The sequence below is a fragment of the Pararge aegeria genome, chromosome 11, assembly GCF_905163445.1.
Source record: "Pararge aegeria chromosome 11, ilParAegt1.1, whole genome shotgun sequence".
In the NCBI taxonomy this organism is placed as follows: Eukaryota; Metazoa; Arthropoda; class Insecta; order Lepidoptera; family Nymphalidae; genus Pararge; species Pararge aegeria.
Window position 1 is genome coordinate 2348466 of NC_053190.1, and position 19430 is coordinate 2367895.

At 35.1% G+C, this 19430-nt stretch overlaps 1 protein-coding gene across 1 annotated transcript in view; it reads right to left on the minus strand.

Moving 5' to 3' along the window:
* The window catches only part of LOC120627372 (coiled-coil domain-containing protein 92-like), a 52045-nt gene extending 34864 nt beyond the window's left edge, over nucleotides 1–17181 (minus strand). The window contains exon 1 of the mRNA XM_039895365.1: nucleotides 16749–17181. Coding sequence (XP_039751299.1) covers nucleotides 16749–17181 — 433 coding nt within the window. The remainder of the gene's footprint in view (nucleotides 1–16748) is intronic.
* Between the last annotated feature and the right edge of the window lie 2249 nt (nucleotides 17182–19430).

A 19430-nucleotide genomic window follows, 5' to 3' on the forward strand; every position in this document is an offset into this window, starting at 1 on the left:
ACTAGGAACTTAGCAACAAACAGAGTAATTAATGATATCAGTAATAGATGATGGTCTGCTGAAAACATAAACAACGATCTCAAAATAATAGACAGAGATTACGTGGGAACATAAACTAGCAATCTCCTTTTTAAGTCTATTCCAAACAATACTCGAATGTGAGTTCAGAAACGGGATTTATATCCAGTGGCTGTTGCGTTTCGTACGCCCGTACGGGACTTCATTTCCTTTCGCTGATGGATGGCGGCGTATCTTCAATGAGATTTATAATGGTATGTCACATTCCAACCGAAGATTGATGCAGACGTGCCTACACCTTGCGGGAGGTATTGTGCCTTTTTTGTTTTCTATTTGCATGTTGTGTAAGATGGAAAAACCACAAATTGCTTTTGATCTATTATACCCTTAGCGACTTCTTTTCGAACGAATTTTTTTACTAATATTTATACGAAGTTTCTTTTCAATTGGCACAGGCAGGTTTTTGTTTTAGATTTTGACATCCTATAATGGAATATCCTTATTTGTATTTATATGATTTTATATCAAAACGTTCTATTTTATAGCATGTTGGTGATAGACATGGTTAGGATGTGGGGCTAAGTGCGAATCCCAGCACGCCCCTCTATCTTTTAAAAAAGTTATGTGCGTTTTAAGCAATTGAAATATCGCTTGCTTTAATCGTCAAGAAACTTGTATGCCTAAGAGTTCTCCATAATCTCCCACCAACCCGCACTGGGCCAGAGTGGTGGAATACGGCCTAAACCCTTCTCGTTGTAGATATACCCTGTAGTGGGCTGGTTAAAATGATGATGATGATAGCAAAAGTGGTTTTATTAAACCTGGTTTTCGCAGCGAGAGGAATCAGCACTAAGCAATTGCTAAGCTAGTATTACCTGTATAGACGAAATTACCTTTATCACAGACAACAATGTAGTCAACACAAGCCGACATACCTATCACTATTCCGTCCTCACGATTCGTCTTCGCCCACGCTGTCACCTCGGTCGCCCGCGACTAATTCAAAACATTAATTTTACTAATGGAGTAACTCTCTGGGCTAAGCCGAGCGACAGCGAACGTACCACCTAGGTGTCGCCGTGTGCAAACATAGATAGACAGACTGTTTTATTCTTAGAAATAATTATGATTTATTTTTGCCCGTGGCATCTGACATTATTCTACAATATTAAGAGTATGAAATCACTTGAACAAACTGATCAATTTCTTATTCTAAATTATTTTAAGTAGGCCTAATATGGAGCTGGACATAGAAAACGTTTTTTATTCCGAAACAGCAGTAGTAGTAGTAGTTGTAGCAGTTGTAGAGTATTTTTTGAGGGAGCTCGTCCGGGGAAGTACCGATTTGCATATTTCTGCCGCAAAGAATCAGTGCTGTGTTCCGGTTTGAAGGATTTGGATGCCGGTGTAATTACAGACACATGAGGCTTAACAATGACAAGGTTGCCTGGAAACAAGCCGCTCCGCTTTCATCTTACACAAGATAGAACATTGTTTAATTTAAAAACGATGTTGGAAAAGAGCAACTGCTGAGTTTCTTGCCGCAGTAGAATCTGCCTTCCGAGCCGGTGGTAGAGTCACTACATAAAGACATACCTACTTGACGTTTCAAAAGTGCTACTTGAAATAAATGAATTTTGATTTTTTTTTTTTGAATTTTTAACATCTATGCCTTCGGTTGATGAACATAAGGCATCACTTTGAAGAACACGTCCTTCAATTCACTCAAATATAAGAATTAAGTATAAAACATATCGTATATAGGCTGTCGCATTGAAATACCTAGCAAAATTGTTAAATATTTAAAAATAGAGAAAGGAATAAGGGTGATGACACATTTTATTGCATCGATTCGCTATTAGCTGGGTGGTCCTCTTCACACTTATACGCATCACGAGTCAAAGGCAGTATAGTTGGTTGTGCTTGCTCGCATCTCTGCACTATTCCATCAGTTGATTATCTGTACTCGCAGCTGAATAGTTTTAATCAGCCGAGTTGAGATGCTTAAGCATACGAAATGCATCTTCTTCTGTTATACGCTATAGAATTAGAGCTCCTTTTAACACATAAATCAATTACTACACTCAAACGTATGTTACAGTTATTTTATAAAGTGGGTAAATAATTAAACATTTGGCAACTATAAATTCATATTGGCCCGATTTTTTATTTTATTGAGTAGGATTTTTACAAATACGCTTATTATTATTATTTCATTAATAAATAACTTTCAAGAAACAATCAAAATTATATTTGTTTAACAACCAATGTTCATGACATTGAGTTGGTGGGTGTTTCGATATAAATAAATAAAATTAAAAAGCCGATTATTTCTCATGACAAATCACAAATATATAAAATGTATATTGGTTTTAAGTTCTATTATATATAAAATACGTAGATAAGTCTTCTTTCGATATAAATACGACTGCATTATAGATTCTCTCCAGTCCTACATGGACTCGAACAATGCAAAGAAACCTCCCAGTGTATTAGTCATCTAAACGTATTAAAATTGCCTATAATAATACTGTGATATATATTTTTTTTTAAGTCTTCGCACGCCTTTGAGAATATTATGACGTACTCTCAGGCATGTAGGTTTCCACACGATGTTCTTCTTCCCCGCTACAACAAGTAATATTAAATTGCTTAAATTAAAAACGCACATAACTCTGAAAAGTTAGTAAATAAATAAATAAATTAAATAAATAAATTAATATACTTCGACAATGCACACATCGCCACCTAGCCCCAAAGGAAGGATAGCTTGTGTTATGGGTACTGAGATGACTGATGAATATTTTTATGAATAGTTTACATAAATACTTAGAATATACATATAAACACCCAGACACTGAAAAACATTCATGCTCATGACACAAACATTTTCCAGTTGTGGGAATCGAACCCACGGCCTTGGACTCAGAAAGCAGGGTCGCTGCAAACTGCGCCAATCGGCCGTAGTAATTTGTGCCAGTAATTGTACTCGGTTTCTTCGAATGGGAGGCCATAGTGTTAGTAGGGTGGAAACGGTATCACCCAACACCAGTTTTTTTCTACGGGTGGTATAAAAAATAGCGTCACCTATCCTATTTAAATATTAATGTTGGTGTTTTTCTTTGCTTATGTGCAGGGTGTCACAGAAACGTTTCAAAATGTCAACTTTGTTGCGCTGTGGTTTATGAGAGGAGTTAAAAGTTTTATACTTGCATATGAATGAAGAATGTTTTATGAAGCAATTTCAGCTTCACTCGTGTGTTATTGTTGGCCTGTAGTTCGTACTAATTCCGCTATCATTTCTGTTATACACCGTGTCACGGAAAAGAGCGCTGAATTGTTTCTGGACTTTGATTCTACAATTATATGCAAACTGCCCCGATGTTCCTGGGCGGGAACGCATGATTATTTTTGAATTCAATAGAGGAACCATTCAATTTATTCTATGAAGATGCAATTAAGTAAAGTTGTGTAGTTATTTACCAACCCTTTAATAGTTATAATAACTATAACAATTAGAGCTTACCATATTATCACTCTTAATAAAGTATTGATATGGTAACATGTGATGATGGGGCACGCTAGACTACATAATGGTGTATACTACATAGTTTATAGATAGATAGATTGTTAAAAGCATAAAAGATAAAGAAATTGCGTATCATACAAGAGACAAAGAAAAAAACGGATAGAGAGAAATAGTAGGATTCTACCGCCTGGCCTAGTTACCACCCTACCGACATGGACGTGCCGCTACGATGTTGCGTACAAACCGATTAGGAGTATGAGTTTAATATAACTGCCATACTTTCTAAAAGGTTACCATCCTTAGACTGTATCATCACTTTCCTCCAGGTGAGATTGCAGTCAATGGCTAACTTGTAGTGGAATAAAAAAAAAGGCGGCTGCTTATTATTGCTAGACTACCCCTGATGGAAGGTTAATATTTTTCTTGCCTATGTATTCTTTATAACTTTCAGATAAGACGGTTTTTAGTAGCCAAGGTGTCATTAGACCCATCTGCTAAATGGTAGTGTACACTTTTTTCGTGACACTAACTATAAGAAATTTCATTAGATATATTATTTTCAAAGGAGCATTTTATTTTAATACTTCTTTTACTCCATTGGATCAAAGTGGAGGGTTCAGCTCTTAATTTTTCTCACTTGTGAGAAAAAAGGTTTCCCACTAGAAATAGAAATAGTTTTTTCAGCTACAACATTTATAGTCAGTGTTTAATCATGGTAATTTTTATTACGTCCGAGGTGCTTATTCAGTTTTGCAGCATGGTTATTACTGACTAGATATTCCATTTATATCAATTGTCTCGTGAAAAATCTTTGCGAATTAAGCTAGAAGAAGATGCCAACGCATAGTTTTTCTACATATAAATTGAGAGGTAAAAGTATAGACTTTTACCTTAATTTAGATGTAAAATGTGTTACAAAACAAATACTGGTAAAAGCATAGAAATAAATCCACACGAAGTAACATGTTCTGTCGTAGGAAAACCAAAAAACATAACAATTCCACGTAATGCGCAATAGTTATTATCTTGACAAATGCTAAGAGAGCAAGCCAACAATTTGTTTGATGGTGTTTCGCTTTAAAAAGCGCAAAGCCTGATGCAAATGCACGCCGTGATATTCAGGTGTCGAGAACGCGAGTGTGGATTTAAGTTTGAAGAAAGAAACAGGGTCTTGAAAAGAATAATAGTATCAAAGGATTTTTCAGAGCGCAACGTGATTCCGTTGGGTGAGAGCTTTGGACGCTGTTGATGCAACAAAGGCGTGAATGCGATAAACGTTTTGCTGAGAAGGGTAGAAAGGGGGGCCAAGATGTGATGTAATTATGTTTTTCTTAAGCAAGCTGCTGGATTTATTACGATGTCCACATTACATCCTTAAGTCAAAAATATCTTCATTGAATAGGTGGCACATTACATAAAAAGTACACGGTAGTTAGAAGATGGCGAGAACCATATTCGTAAACTTAAAACTTAAGCTACGAGGGCAAACAAAGAAACGTGTCCTGGTCTAAGAAGAAGCCCACAGCAAACTAAGCCGGGCGTTTTTTGTTGTAATCACAATCTCACATTGTAATTTAAAATTATTAGAAGAGCAACCTGGTTAGAGCAATAATTCACATAAAGTTTTTTTAATCGATAAGTTAGTCCTTTATTATATAATAGGACTTTTCTTTAAGCTTACGTTTAATACAACAAACTACTTAACGTAAAATTTTACGTGACCAATCTTATAGGTGGAATATCCTTGCAAATAAGTCTAATCGGATTTTAAAAGACAGAGTTCTGTGGCAAACATAAAATAACCCCGAATTGAGAACGTCCTCCTTTTTTGGAACCAGTTCAAAACTGTTTAATACCTTACATAAAAATTTAGAACAATATTTTTTTTCTTAATAAAACGCCCCTAAAATAATAAGTAAAATAATGTACTTTGGTTTGCGGGATTTTGCCTATGCAAAAAGTTATGTGCGTGCGGCACGGCTAGGATGTAATATGCAATCAGCATACTTGGCAGCACTCACTTCTCTCCCGCCATGAAGATTTCTTACATCAAAATGCGTTTAATAGATAAAAAGGCCCGTTTTATTCCCAGCTTATATTTTATTCAGAAGTCGTGAGTACCGGGAAACAGTCTCTAATGAATTTTGCGAAGATCCCGCGATTCTGACATATTTTTTTGTATACATTTTTGTGCTGCTGCACGGAATGGAGGGATAAGCTGTGTTTTTTTGTTAAATACATAAAGGAAGTATCATATTTTATAAATATCCATACAGTTATTTGTTTCTTAATACTATTATTAGTTTTTTAGTTATAAAATTGTATTGTAGTTGTAATTTGAATTTCATGAGATATATGTTATTTGACGTATATATGCCACAGTATCAGTGGGCAGCGTCCCTGCTTCCCACAACTGGAAAATGTTTGTGTGATGATCATGAATGCTGTTCAGTGTCTGAGTGTTTATTTCTATATTATAACTAATAAAAATATTCATCAGTTATCTTAGTACCCATAACTGAAGCTACGCTTACTTTCGGGCTAGATGGCGATTTGTGTATTACCGTAATATATTTATTAATTTAATCCCAGAAAAGCTGATGGTTGAAGGTACCCGCGAGATTTAAAAAAAAGTTTTTGTTTACTTTGGCGTTGTTTGACCGCTTAACTTATCTTGGTGAAATTTTGCATTCTGGAAAAGTCAATACGATTCATTTTCATGGTTCCAGCGATATTTAAACAGGACGAAGTCGCGCGCAACTCTTCGTGATTATTTTAAACTCGACACGTACCATTGTGGTGATACCCTAGTGGTTAGGACTTTGGCTTCAGTTTCGGGGGGCAGAGTTCGAATCCCAGCACGCACCTTACCTAACCTAACTTTCCTAAGTTATGTGCATTTTAAGCCATTAAAATATCACGTGCTTTAATGGTGAAGGAAGACATTGTGAGGAAACCTGCATGCCTGAGAGTTCTCAATAATGTTCTTGAAGGCATGTGAAGCCTCATTTGGAACACCAGCCGTGCTTTGTGGGCACAGCAATGGGTTGTTTTGATGTTGAAGATGACGTACCATTATAGATATAACTGAAATAAATTTTATATACTTTTTTGTTTTGGCCACTTCATTGGTTTAATGGTTAGCATGATCAACTACGGATAACTAGGATAGATTCCGGGGTCAGGCCAGAAATTGTAAGGTATTGGGTTTTTCTGTTGGAAATAGCCCAAGTCCCTAAAGTATTTTTTTTAAAATGCTAAACTGTATAGGTAGTTCTGGTCATGGTTGAAACAAAATAGAACATTCGCAATTACCAGAGACACTCCCCTCTCCAACGGTTTTCACGTCATACAACGGCCTGCTTTGTTATTTTCGCGTTGTTAGCGATTGCCACTATAGACCAAGAGCCAGTGAACTATTAATAGGATGACAAAGTACAAGAAAGGATTTTTTTACATGAAGGACCCTGGTGCCAGCAAGTAATAGTTGAAAATATACTTTTGCAATATTGTTTGGGAAGTCATAAATAAATTTGTTTAAGTTTTATATTCAAAAGTTGACACATAATTCATAATTGTAACTTATGTTCACATACACAAAATTATGTCTTTATCATCGCGTAGACTGGGTACTAAGATCAATATATGCCTTGCAAGAAAGTTACAGATAAGACGCTCATTTTCCAGCGTAAAAGCCAGTGACGTTACATTTAAAAAGTAAACCAAAGTAAATGAAGAATTATCAAGCGATATTATCTTTCATTTGTGACAAAAGTACTTTTTAAATCAGCCTTTGACATCATCAATCTATTATTTTGTCCCGGTCCCGCTGATAAATAAACAATGTATAGTTCTCTTTCTCCTTTCCTCCTATGATGTGTGATGAGTGATGTTACATACATCTTTCTTTTATGTCATGTAACGATATCCTATGATATTACGATATTTTATGTGCAAAAACTTAAAAATATCATATCGCTGCCCAGTACGAAAAATTTGTAAGTGTCTAAAACTTAGTGAAATGTGGCACTGGCTCTCACACTAGCCACCACACGCGACACGGCCGATACCTTTTTTATTTGTACTCGTTATCCCGAAAACAATGTGAAATTGACAGCGCCTTCGGGCGCGTTGATTTCGATCGCGCTTGCCGTCTCATTTGGTGTTTTTACGACCTCCTTACGTGATATTACCCCCCAGTATTTGCTTTTCTTTTCATGCTACCGATCTACTTATATCGTAAATCACGTATTCATTAGTACACATACACCGTGGCTTTTTTGTAAATGTTTGTTTCTAATGTCTCTAGTATGTTTTTAGCTCGTATTATCAAATGTGTGTGGTATTTGGGTTCTAACTCGATCCTTTGTTAAATTGTACTCATATCTGCGATCAATGAAGATCATATAGAAACCGTGTATACGACTAATATTACAGCATCAAAAACCACTCTACTTTAGAATAGTGTCTCGAAAAAGCAGTCAGTCACTTCATACCATTTAGCAGATGACAGTAATTATTTACCTCTAATGTTATAAGCGTTTGCCATGAAATGTGAGGATGGATACATTTTTGAGCTATAAACATTCCGCGGGTGTAAAGTGAGACGTGCACGGGACGTTTTCACTAATTTTGGACACAATAATGGCTGAATGAGGATTCTGTATGATCTTAATTCAATGTCTAAAACATGTGTTTGTACTTTGCACAACTCACCTTGCTCTGTTAGCTAAGTTGTCTAATTTATGTGTTTTATTATTAAAATATCACTTGCTTCAACGCTGAAGGAAAACATAGTGAGGAAACCTGCATGCCTGAGAGCTTTACATAATGTTCTCAAAGGTGTGTGTCTAACAATATGCACAGGGCCAGCGTGGTGGACTACGGCCTTAACCTCTTCTAATTTTGGGAGGAGACCCGTTCCCTGTAGTGAGTCGGTAATGCGTTGATATGATGGTGATGATGATTAATTGAACTTAATTGAAAAAGTTCTTTTTTATAACGTAACCCGATTTTTTTACTTACCATTACGTAGGCCATCTACCTGATCTGTCCATTATTACTATAAATCAAACTAAAACCATCGTACACCAAAGTTGTTCTTATTCATTTCCAGGCTCCAGTTAACATTGCTTACACATGTCTCATATATATCAACTGTTCCGGCGGGATGCTTTAATGACAAAAACAAATGCGGACGAAGTCGCGGGCACCAGCTAGTTATAAAATGAGAACATGCAAGCTTTTATTCTCTTTGACTGCAATATCAAGCGATTGCTTGATATTTATAGCTCTACAAGGGATTATAAACAGATCGTAGGCTTAACAAGCTTAACGCACATCTTTAATAAATAAATAAATAAATAAATAAATAAATAAATAAAATAAATAAATAAATATACTACGACAATACACACATCGCCATCTAGCCCCAAAGTAAGCGTAGCTTGTGTTATGGGTACTAAGATAGCTGATGGATATCTTTATGAATATAATACACGTAAATATTTATAATATACTGATAAACACCCAGACACTGAAAAACATTAATGTTCATCACACAAACATTTTCCAGTTGTGGGAATCGAACCCACGGCCTTGGACTCAGAAGGCAGGGTCGCTGCCCACTGCGCCAGTCGGCCTTCGAATAATAGAAGGCGCATGTTGTTTTTACCATCAGTTGAGCCATGTTCTTGGTTCTTCCATTATTAATTCCATTTCCAAAAAAAGCTCAAACCAATGTACACTAAATTCGCTTGATTGCTTGATATTTAAAGCTCTACCAGGGATTATAAACAGTTCGTAGACTTAACGCACATCTTCCAAAGAAGGCGCGTGTTGTTTACTCCGTGTAGGCTCAGCTTAGTTGAAAGTTAGCGGAATCCTTAGTACGTGACGTAATTAAGGATCGGCTCCTTGAGGCATTCTCCGGCTTACTGCGCTTCGCTTTTAGACTAAGAACGTTATATTTATTGCCAGAGATTCCTTGTGCTTAAATACAGATTATAGTTTGCTAGTTTTAGTTCTAAGTTTATTATGTATTGAGATTATAGGTATCAGTTCATGAAAGTGTTAACACACGAAGTTTATAATCAATCTCATCCAAAATAAGTTTTTTTTTAATTCTAAACAGAAATTACAAGTTAGGCCTTGGCTGTAATTATGGCAGTAAGTGATGATGCAGTCTAAGATGGTTGCGGGCTAACCTGATTGGGAGTATGGCAGTTATGTTAAACCCATAACCCTAATCCAAATCGTCATCGTCATCGTCAAATCGCTTAGCGGCAAGTCTTTGTCGGTAGGGTGGTAACGACCGAAGATTCCCACCAGGAAACATTCTGAGATAATAAATTCCGGCCAGGAATTGAATTCGGGGCCTCCAACTTACAACTAAAGCGCTCACCCAGAGGTGAGCGCTTTGACCTCCCTGACGCAGACGTCAGGGAGGTCATTAGAGTAGCGCTATGCTTATCTGTAGGAAAGAGTAGGAAAAGGATAGGCACTTCTGAATCCAATCGTCTAAAAAATTTAAGTTACAATAATTATTTATTGATTGCTGTCAATAATGCAGTTTTTATATTATTTACTATCAAAATATGTGTAAAAGAAAGATGCGAGGTAGGTATAGAAGACTGATAAATGTCATTCATGAATCTCTCATTCATGAATTCATATCTCAAATTCAAAATTCATTTATTTCAAGTAGGCCTAGTTTATAAGTATTTTGGAAACGTCAATTCAGTCCGTTTGTAGTGACTCTACCACCGGGTCGTAAGGCAGATTCTACGGAGAAGAGCCGGCAAGAAACTCAGCAGATTGCTCTTTTACAAAATAATTATAATGTTTAACAATCTTTATAATTTTTCTATCATGTGAGAGATGAGACCGGAGTAGCCCGCTGACAAGCAGCCTTGTTGTTAATGAACCTCTCTTAAAGTTCTCTTAAGCCTCTCTTAAAGTGAACCAGGGAAATTTCTATTTGAATTTAAAAAAAAAAATTTCAACCCTACCCGGGAATCGAACCTGGGACCCCGTGATTGCACATGCATACTGCAAAACAAACCAGACAGTCAGTCCGTTCGGTCTTAAATTTTTTGCATTTGACTTGTCTCATTACAATCTTGCTTTAAAACTGCACTGAAGTGGAACGTAAATTACGTAGTATTATGCAGGGAAAAGCAATAACAGAGAAATTAAAAATCATACCTGAAAGCATTCAAAGAAAATTATCTGAACGCCTCTCAGCGTTTGTTTATAGCAATTACAAACACAAGCCACTATTCCCATAAAACAAAAAGGTATGATGCTTAAAGTCTCGCGATGTTGTTACAATAAGAGTTGATTGTTGAGATTGAATAAAAAAATTATATGGCCTTAGTTAAAGCCATATTTTATTGCTGTGCCGTTTGATAATTCAAAAGAAATTACATTTAGAACAAGTAAACCAAAATCGGGGATAGTTGACGACTTTTTCTTTGATAGTTAAACAAAAAGTAAACGATTAAAATTACTAAACTACCCCAGATAAAGTGGAGTATGAGGATATTCACCGATTTAATCTCTAAAACCAATTTTTAAATAATCAGTGCGAATATTTTATTCAAAATCACTTGCTAAGAATAATGCTACGACGCGTTTTCCTTATGTTATTTTACTAAAAATGTTATTTTTTCGATCGAGAGTTAAAAAAAGTCCTAGACGGAATTAACTTGATGAAATCAGCAACTTAGCAATACTTGGTCCCGTTAAGAACGAGAATGATTCGGTTCAAATAAACGGATAAAAATCATCTGCGCTAAAACATACTCCATTGTTTATATTTTCTTTCAAAAGATTTTCATGGTCAAATGATGTAGTTCTCAACATCGCCAAACAATTACCAAGTAAAAGTTTATGAACACTTCAACCTGAAACGTATTATTACATATTGAATTTCAGACTTTGAACCCTGAAGAAAAAATTTTTTCATTTTTTTTTTTTTTCATTTCGTTTTAATTTGTATCATAGAAAAATCGGGAGGCAACACCCAACTCACTAGCACTGAGTAAACGGTGGCCTCTTATATCGGTCAGTAAGTGGATATAAAAAGCGGAAGACACTTTTCCTCACTCGCCTTTACGAGCTCTCGTGGTTTTACGATATTTAAGCTTTTATGATAAATGAAAATTGTAGTATGTGTTAGTAAAAAATAAAGAAAAAATCAGAAGCAGACATTGCAGTTTATATTCAATGAATACTACACAGATTTAACAGATTGTAGTGGATCATAGAGAATTAAGTTTATTATTGTTAAGTTAGTTTTCCGTCGCGGCACTTGATATAACGCTCTGTTATGCCGTCATGCCCCCTCTAAACCACTGCATATTACTTACTTACTTATTTTACTTTATTTTACTTTATTTACTTTGTGGGAATCAAACACAAAAAAAGTGAGTCCTTTATGCGCGATTGAAGTAAAACTTTTATATTATTATTTATTGATGAAAGAGTAAAATTTTCCTGGGATTGGTTCCATTTCATTTAATATACACTTATTCATTTTATATTATATATAATTCATAATTCATTAATATCTGTATTTCATATTTTATAAATATTTTCATTTGCTAAATAGAATAATTGAGAGTAGAAAATTGAAAGTTAAATCAGCACATGTCAATATAACATTGTCATTGAATATTATAGAATGTCGCGATCGCCAGAAAATTTATTAATAATTTATATACTACAAAAGAAATAAATAAACAAGTATATTTCGAGATTTTCCAAAAACTTTGCAACTTAAAATGTATTTTTCTAAAAGTGTAAAATTATTTTTTTCTTTGCTATTCACAATTAACAATTGATCCGTTTGAAAATATTGGAAACAAATAATCCTAATTGATATTTTCCAATAGCTGGCGTATAAGTCAAGAAGTGTGAAGTATATGACATAAATTCAAATTCAAATTCAAAATTCATTTATTTCAAGTAGGCCTAATATAAGCACTTTTGAAACGTCAAGTCTGTCTGTTTGTAGTGATTCTACCACCGGTTCGGAAGGCAGATTCTACCGAGAAGAAGCCGGCAAGAAACTCAGCAGTTGCTCTTTTCCAACATCAACAATTTACATTTTGTATTTTAACATTCATTTTTCTATCTTGTGAGAGCTGAAAGCGGAGCCGGATGCTTCCAAGCAACCTTGTCATTAAAAAATTCATCAATTGTATAGTAACCTCGCTCTAATAAATGTGTTTTAACAAATTCTTTAAACTTGTGCATTGGCAGGTCCAAAATCACCTTAGGAATCATATTATAAAAGCGTATACTCAATCCCACAAATGATCCCTGTACCTTACGCAGACGATATGCAGATGACACTAATTTATGACCATTTCTTGTAAGTCGACTGTTTATGTCCACTTTTTGTGTATAAAGACTAATATGTTGTCTTACAAATACTATATTGTTATAAATATATTGTGAAGCTACAGTAAGTATGCCTATTTCTTTAAACTTCTCACGGAGGGATTCGCGTGATTTAAGTTTATATATTGACCGTACAGCTCTTTTCTGCAATATAAATATAGTTTCGATATCAGCTGCTTTACCCCATAACAAGATTCCATAGGACATAACACTATGAAAGTACGCAAAATAAACTAGCCTAGCTATTTCAACGTCAGTAATCTGTCTAATTTTTCTGACTGCGTAGGCAGCCGAGCTTAGTTTACCCGCTAGTGAATCTATATGGGCACCCCACTGTAGCTTATTATCCAAGGTCACGCCCAGAAAAACTGTGGAAGTCTCTATTTTTAGTGATTCACCATTTATCATTATATTTTTATCAATTTTCTTTACATTTGGTAAGATAAATTCGACACACTTTGTTTTTTTTGCATTTAAAAGTAAGTTGTTAACTGTAAACCAGTGCGACACATGCGACATAACACGGTTTACTTCGTCAGAGTTATCTTTACTCCTATCAGTCTTAAAAATTAGAGATGTATCATCTGCAAACAATACAATGTCGCATGTTCCACTGACATGGTACGGTAGATCATTTATATACACTAAAAATAGAAAAGGACCCAAAATCGAGCCTTGTGGGACACCCATTGAGGTATTTGAACCCTGAGACTTTGCATCATTTATGCAAACTCTTTGGGTTCTATTGCTGAGATAAGAGGCAACCAAATTTAGTGCAACGTTTTGGATACCATAGTGGCTTAGCTTAAGAAGCAAGGTTTTATGATCAACACAATCGAAAGCTTTAGATAGATCACAAAAAACACCCATGGCGTTCTGTGAACATTCCCAGGCATCATAAACATGTTTTATAAGTTTAGCGCCTGCGTCCGTTGTGCTACGACCTTTAGTGAAGCCATACTGCTCAGGGTGTAGTAAGTTATTTACATTAAAATGATATAAGAGTTGATTTACTATAATTTTTTCAAATATCTTACTAAGAGCTGGTAAGATTGAGATAGGTCTGTAATTGTTTATATCATTTTTATTACCAGATTTAAATAGAGGAATGAGTTTACTATGTTTCATTAGGTTCGGGAAAGTACCTAAATCAACACATTCATTGAAAATTATGGCTAAAAGAGGAGCAATGACGTCAATAATTTGAGATATTACCTTTACCGACATTCCCCATATATCACCTGTTTTCTTTAATTTTAACAACTTGAAGTTTTTACTGATATCTGATGCATCTATATGTTTGAAATGAAATAAAACTTTGCACTCATTAATGTTGCCTCTTAATAAATTCTGAGCTGCAGTAGGTGAGGAATTTAGTGAATCTGTTAACAAAATAGGAACATTCTGAAAAAAGTTTTCAAAAGTACTAGCAACTTCTGTATCAGTAGTTACCATATTATTATTAATAATTAATTCAAAATTTCCGTCTCGAGATTTAGTTTTCCCAGATTCATTATTAACAATTTTCCAGGTTGTTTGTATTTTGTTTTCAGATTTTACTATCCGATCTTTAATGTATAGCGACTTAGCTTGTCTACAAACATTTTTAAATGTTTTGGAGTAACTTTTTACATATTCAAGGAAGGTTGGAGTCTGATTGTATTGTTTTTCATCATATAGCTCATACAACTTATCCCTGCTTTTGTAAATGCCTATTGTCGCCCAATCACTAAACCTCATTTTTTTATTAGAATCTATGTATTTAAAAGTAAATACTTTATTAAATGCACTTTCTATTTCATTGAAAAGCGTACGATAAAGATTGTCGGGATGACAGTTTTCAAAAAAGAGAGCAGGAATTTTGGCTGATATTTCACCTTCAAATCGCGTCAGTTTACTCTGAGTTATCGGCCTGTACTTAACAATATGTTTATTTCTATTTGTACCAACAACAGTAATTTGTTGGCCACAATGATCTGACCTTAAATTGTTTAATATCGATTTACCTAAGATATCACAGTTAAAAAAAATATTATCTAAACAAGATGCTGAAGTTGCTGTGATTCTAGTAGGTTCATCGAAAGCATTATTCAAATTAAAGCATTTAAATAAGTTTAACAACCTAGTCGTAGTAGTATTATGTAATAAGATATCAACATTGAAATCCCCGCATACTATTACATTTTTAGTAGACATACACAATCGCTTAAGGACATCTTCCATTACATCCTCGAATTGGTTGAAATCACCTGAGGGGGGATGGTACACACACACTATTATAAAACGCTCCAGCTCCACACAAGACAGTTCAATTATGCGCTCCACAGAAAGACTAACTATATCTTTTCGCTCCTTACATGTTATATTATTGCGTACAAAAATTAAGGATCCACCATGAATAGCAGTCTTTCTAAAGAACACACTTGACATTTTGAAGTTATTGATGTTAACTGCTATTTGTGCTCCAGTGAGCCAATGCTCAGTTATACACAATATGTGTATATTGAATTTTTCAACAAACAGTTCTATTTCTAATTCTTTGCCGGTGAAGCTCTGTATGTTTTGATGTACAATGTTCATATTACAGAGCTTCCCCGTTGTCTCACTGTCTAGTTTAAATAACTATTTGAATTAATTATAGTACTAGAACAAGTACTAGGGTCAATATTAGAAATATTGGTGGTACTTGAAGTACAATATGTAGAGGTGTCAATAGACTTAGTTACAATACTTGTAACAGTATCATTTAAGTTGTAAGCTAGTAAAGATGCCAAGTGATGCTTACTTTTCTTAGATAAAATTAAACTATCTCTAGACAATAGGGATGACATGGATTTATTGATGTCAAAATAAAAAACTGCGTCACTATGACGGCATGTCAGGTTATAAATTAATAAATTTAAATTATAAATATGTTCATTCTGCTTTGAACTAAATGTGCCACAGTAAGGAAAGGCACACATAACGAATTTACATTGAGTTTTACTATGTAAAGCTAGTAATTTATCAATGCATCTTATAATTTGATGCTTTTTGACATTCAAACTGTCTCCTATTAAGAGAACAACATTTTTATTTACATCTAAATAGTCACTATTCAAACTATTAATAAGATAATCGAAACTAGCCCCCGGTGAACATCTATTAGTCACTGAGTGATCAAGGTAATGGTTCATAATAGGTCCAAAACCTTTACCTAACATGTCGGAAAATATAATTGTCTGTTTTTCAGGCATACTTTTTAATAAAGGTGAAGGGTCTGGTATGACAGTTGAGCACTGCTCCAGGCATGTTTCTAATTGGTTGGAAGATACTGTATCACATAATTTTAGGTTAGTCATAGGTATCTCATGAGTACAGTTACATTTATTTGCTAAAGACTCAAAGCGAGCCATGTTGTAGGTACCTAGGGCTAACAACTCATCAGCTGCCAGAATTTGTTCATCAATCTGCCTTTGTGATAGCTCATATTTAATGGTTACAGTTTTAAGTGAGTCCTCCAATTGTTTAATTACATCATTGAGGCTTTGAATTTCACTTTCATAGTTTTCTCTACTTCTCTGAGAGGATAATGAAAGGGTGTTTAATTTATTTACTAAAACTGAGCGTTCCTTTCTTAATGCCAGGTTTTTTGTGCCAGCCCTTTGTTTTTTTATTAAAGTTTGAGTTTTTTTAATTATTTTACTTATTTTAATGTATTTTTTTATTTTGTTATGGCTATTTAAATAGGAACAGGAATGTTGCTGAGGCTTGGGGTTTTTAATACAAGGACTATCACAAGTCAGATCGATACACATTGGCATTGTTGAGGATGAAGCAACAAGTTCATCGTACAGATTATTTGTTGATAGTATTTCAGCACTGTGTAATTGTGATTGAAGGTCATTGATTGTTGAACATGCCCTACTTAATTCTCCCTCCAACATAGAAATTTTCCCTAGAGCTTCTTCATAGGTTGATATGCATTGTTCAAATGAGCTGACTGCCTTCTGGAGTTGGTCGCGTTCCTCTATGACCAGATTGTGTGCACTGTTTAACTCTGCTAGTTCACCTTTCAGTTGGGAGTTCTTGGCTATAATTGCTCTCAGTTCAACTTCACTGTCATCTTGTTCCCTCACCAAGTCAGCATTTACTTGTTTGAGTGACTTGAGTTCACGGAGGGCATTCTTTAGTTTCAATTGCTCTTCCAATGCAGCCGCTCTTCTGGTTAACATTGGAGGAGCCATTTTATAGAACTTGTCTCTGAAACACACCAAACAGTGTATGTAAGTGAAGGAAAATAGATGACCTACAGAAGAGAGAGACCAAAGGAATAAAAGTAGGATTCAAATTAGTATTAAACAGAGTATATTAAAGATCTGATTAGAAATATAAAAACATACTAGTTTGGCATATCCAACAGTTACAAATACTATTTTTTGCGCTGACTATTGAAGTTATTTCTAAAATGTATTAATTACTAAAGTAGATTACTAGAACAGTGACCTATATCATAAGGTGTGCATGAGTAGATGCTGTAAATGTTGTCTGAGACAGTTTCAATAATTCTTTTTCTTCACTTCCACAAATCCGTCAAGTAAAGCAAGAATGATTTTGTCAGAGTGTATATAGGGACGTGTCTCGTGATCAACGAGAATGTACTGTGTAGGGAGTAATGTATTTAATAGCTAGCGGGATAATATAACGTGATAACAGAGAACGATAAAGAAAATAAAAGCAATACTCCCCAGTAAAATCCTTTGAACGTAAATCATACGTCGTTACAGACGTTGGATTTTGAATTCTCGCCGAACGAACCTCCTGTCACATGGATAGTTCGCTTTTTGTGCTCGCTGAGTTGATTACACTTTTTATGACTACTTATCTAATGAACAAACACTTATTTACAAATAATTTACACAGTTTTACGAATATTAAGACTAAAATTAAAACTTAAATTATAAATAAAATACGAGCAGCTGATTATACGACATGTCAGCTTGACAGCGACCACAGATCGATATACTTACAACCAATCCAAATTATTATTTTTAAATAGCGGAAACTGCACAGACGTCTGACGTAAGCGTTACTTCCGCCATAAAAAAATCGGAGTTACTCCCTAGTCGCGTTTAAAGAAGTTTTACTTCAAAAAATTCACATTTTGCTCTCTCTACTAAATAGATGTTTTGTGGACTTGCAAGAAGTAACGCCTGCTTCTATACAATATATCCGTCTTTGTATTTTATAACATTTGTTCAGCGACCCTTGCCTATTGCACACAAAATTTTCCTTATCAAAGAGGAATGTGCGACCCATTTCATCCACCGACATATTTTAGCCGTAACCTTTTAAAAAGGCTCTAGAATTCGAGCCTATGAAATTGACGAGTAATCTAGTTAGCCACGGGCCGGATGCGGAGTAATGCCAAATTGTGACTCTCGGACGGTCAAAGGGCTTCGATGTGGACACATAAATCCAATTTACTGTTTCGACTTTCACAAGCCCTAAATGCTTGTAGCAATTAAACGACGCGTAAAACGTGCGCCCTTTGCAACCCTTTTTTGAGCGCGTCCCTGCGGTTGGGGCGACTATTTGGAATGGCTTCGATTTGATGAATACATGTTGTAATAATACGTAACGATTAGATGCGGTGATGCTTAACATTTTGTTTTTATTCCAATAACTGTGTAGGGGACTGTCAATATGGCCTTGGCCAAGTGGCGTTACGAGCATCGAGTCTGCTTCTTTTTACCAAGGTGACTAGATGAGGGAAAAACTAAGATTCTCAGGAATGTCTTCTTGGCTAGAGTTCTTATTATGACGTTTCACAAAACGGACCCTAGCCAAAGGTACAATAGGCCTTCAACGCAAGGTTGAAGCACGTTATGCTGTCGGTCTTTTACGTCAAGAATAGCTCTAACATCCTTTCTTATGTGAGAGAGGAGGCCAGTAGTAGGATATAGATAGACTGAGAAGGATGAGGACGGTGACCGGAGACATGGATTTAGAGCTCACATCCTCCACGTTGCTCATTATCACATGTTTCTTTAAAACCAATTTTAAAATTTACTTACCAATAGAGAACAACATTATTTGTAAGTGTCATAGGTTATGTATAAAACCGAAAAATGAAAATACATTTTTCATGATAGCCGGATTTGCAAACTACGTTGGAACAAAAGGGGCGAACGATTACTTTTCTTAAGAACACTGCCATAACGATAAGAGCTACATAATTGAGTTTGAGAGAAAAGTAGATTTAAGACACAAAAGTAGTTTTTTTTGATATTAACAAAATTATTTTCAAAGTTAAGTCTACCCATGCGAAGCCGGGCGAGTCGCTAGTACCATATCAATCTACTACCTAACAATTTTAAAAAACCTGAGAATAACCCCACTATACCGTGATACGAACTCATACTAGACCATCGAGGTAGTTCCGTTAATATAATTTGTCATATTATATAAATACAAGCTCATAACATTTCATGCG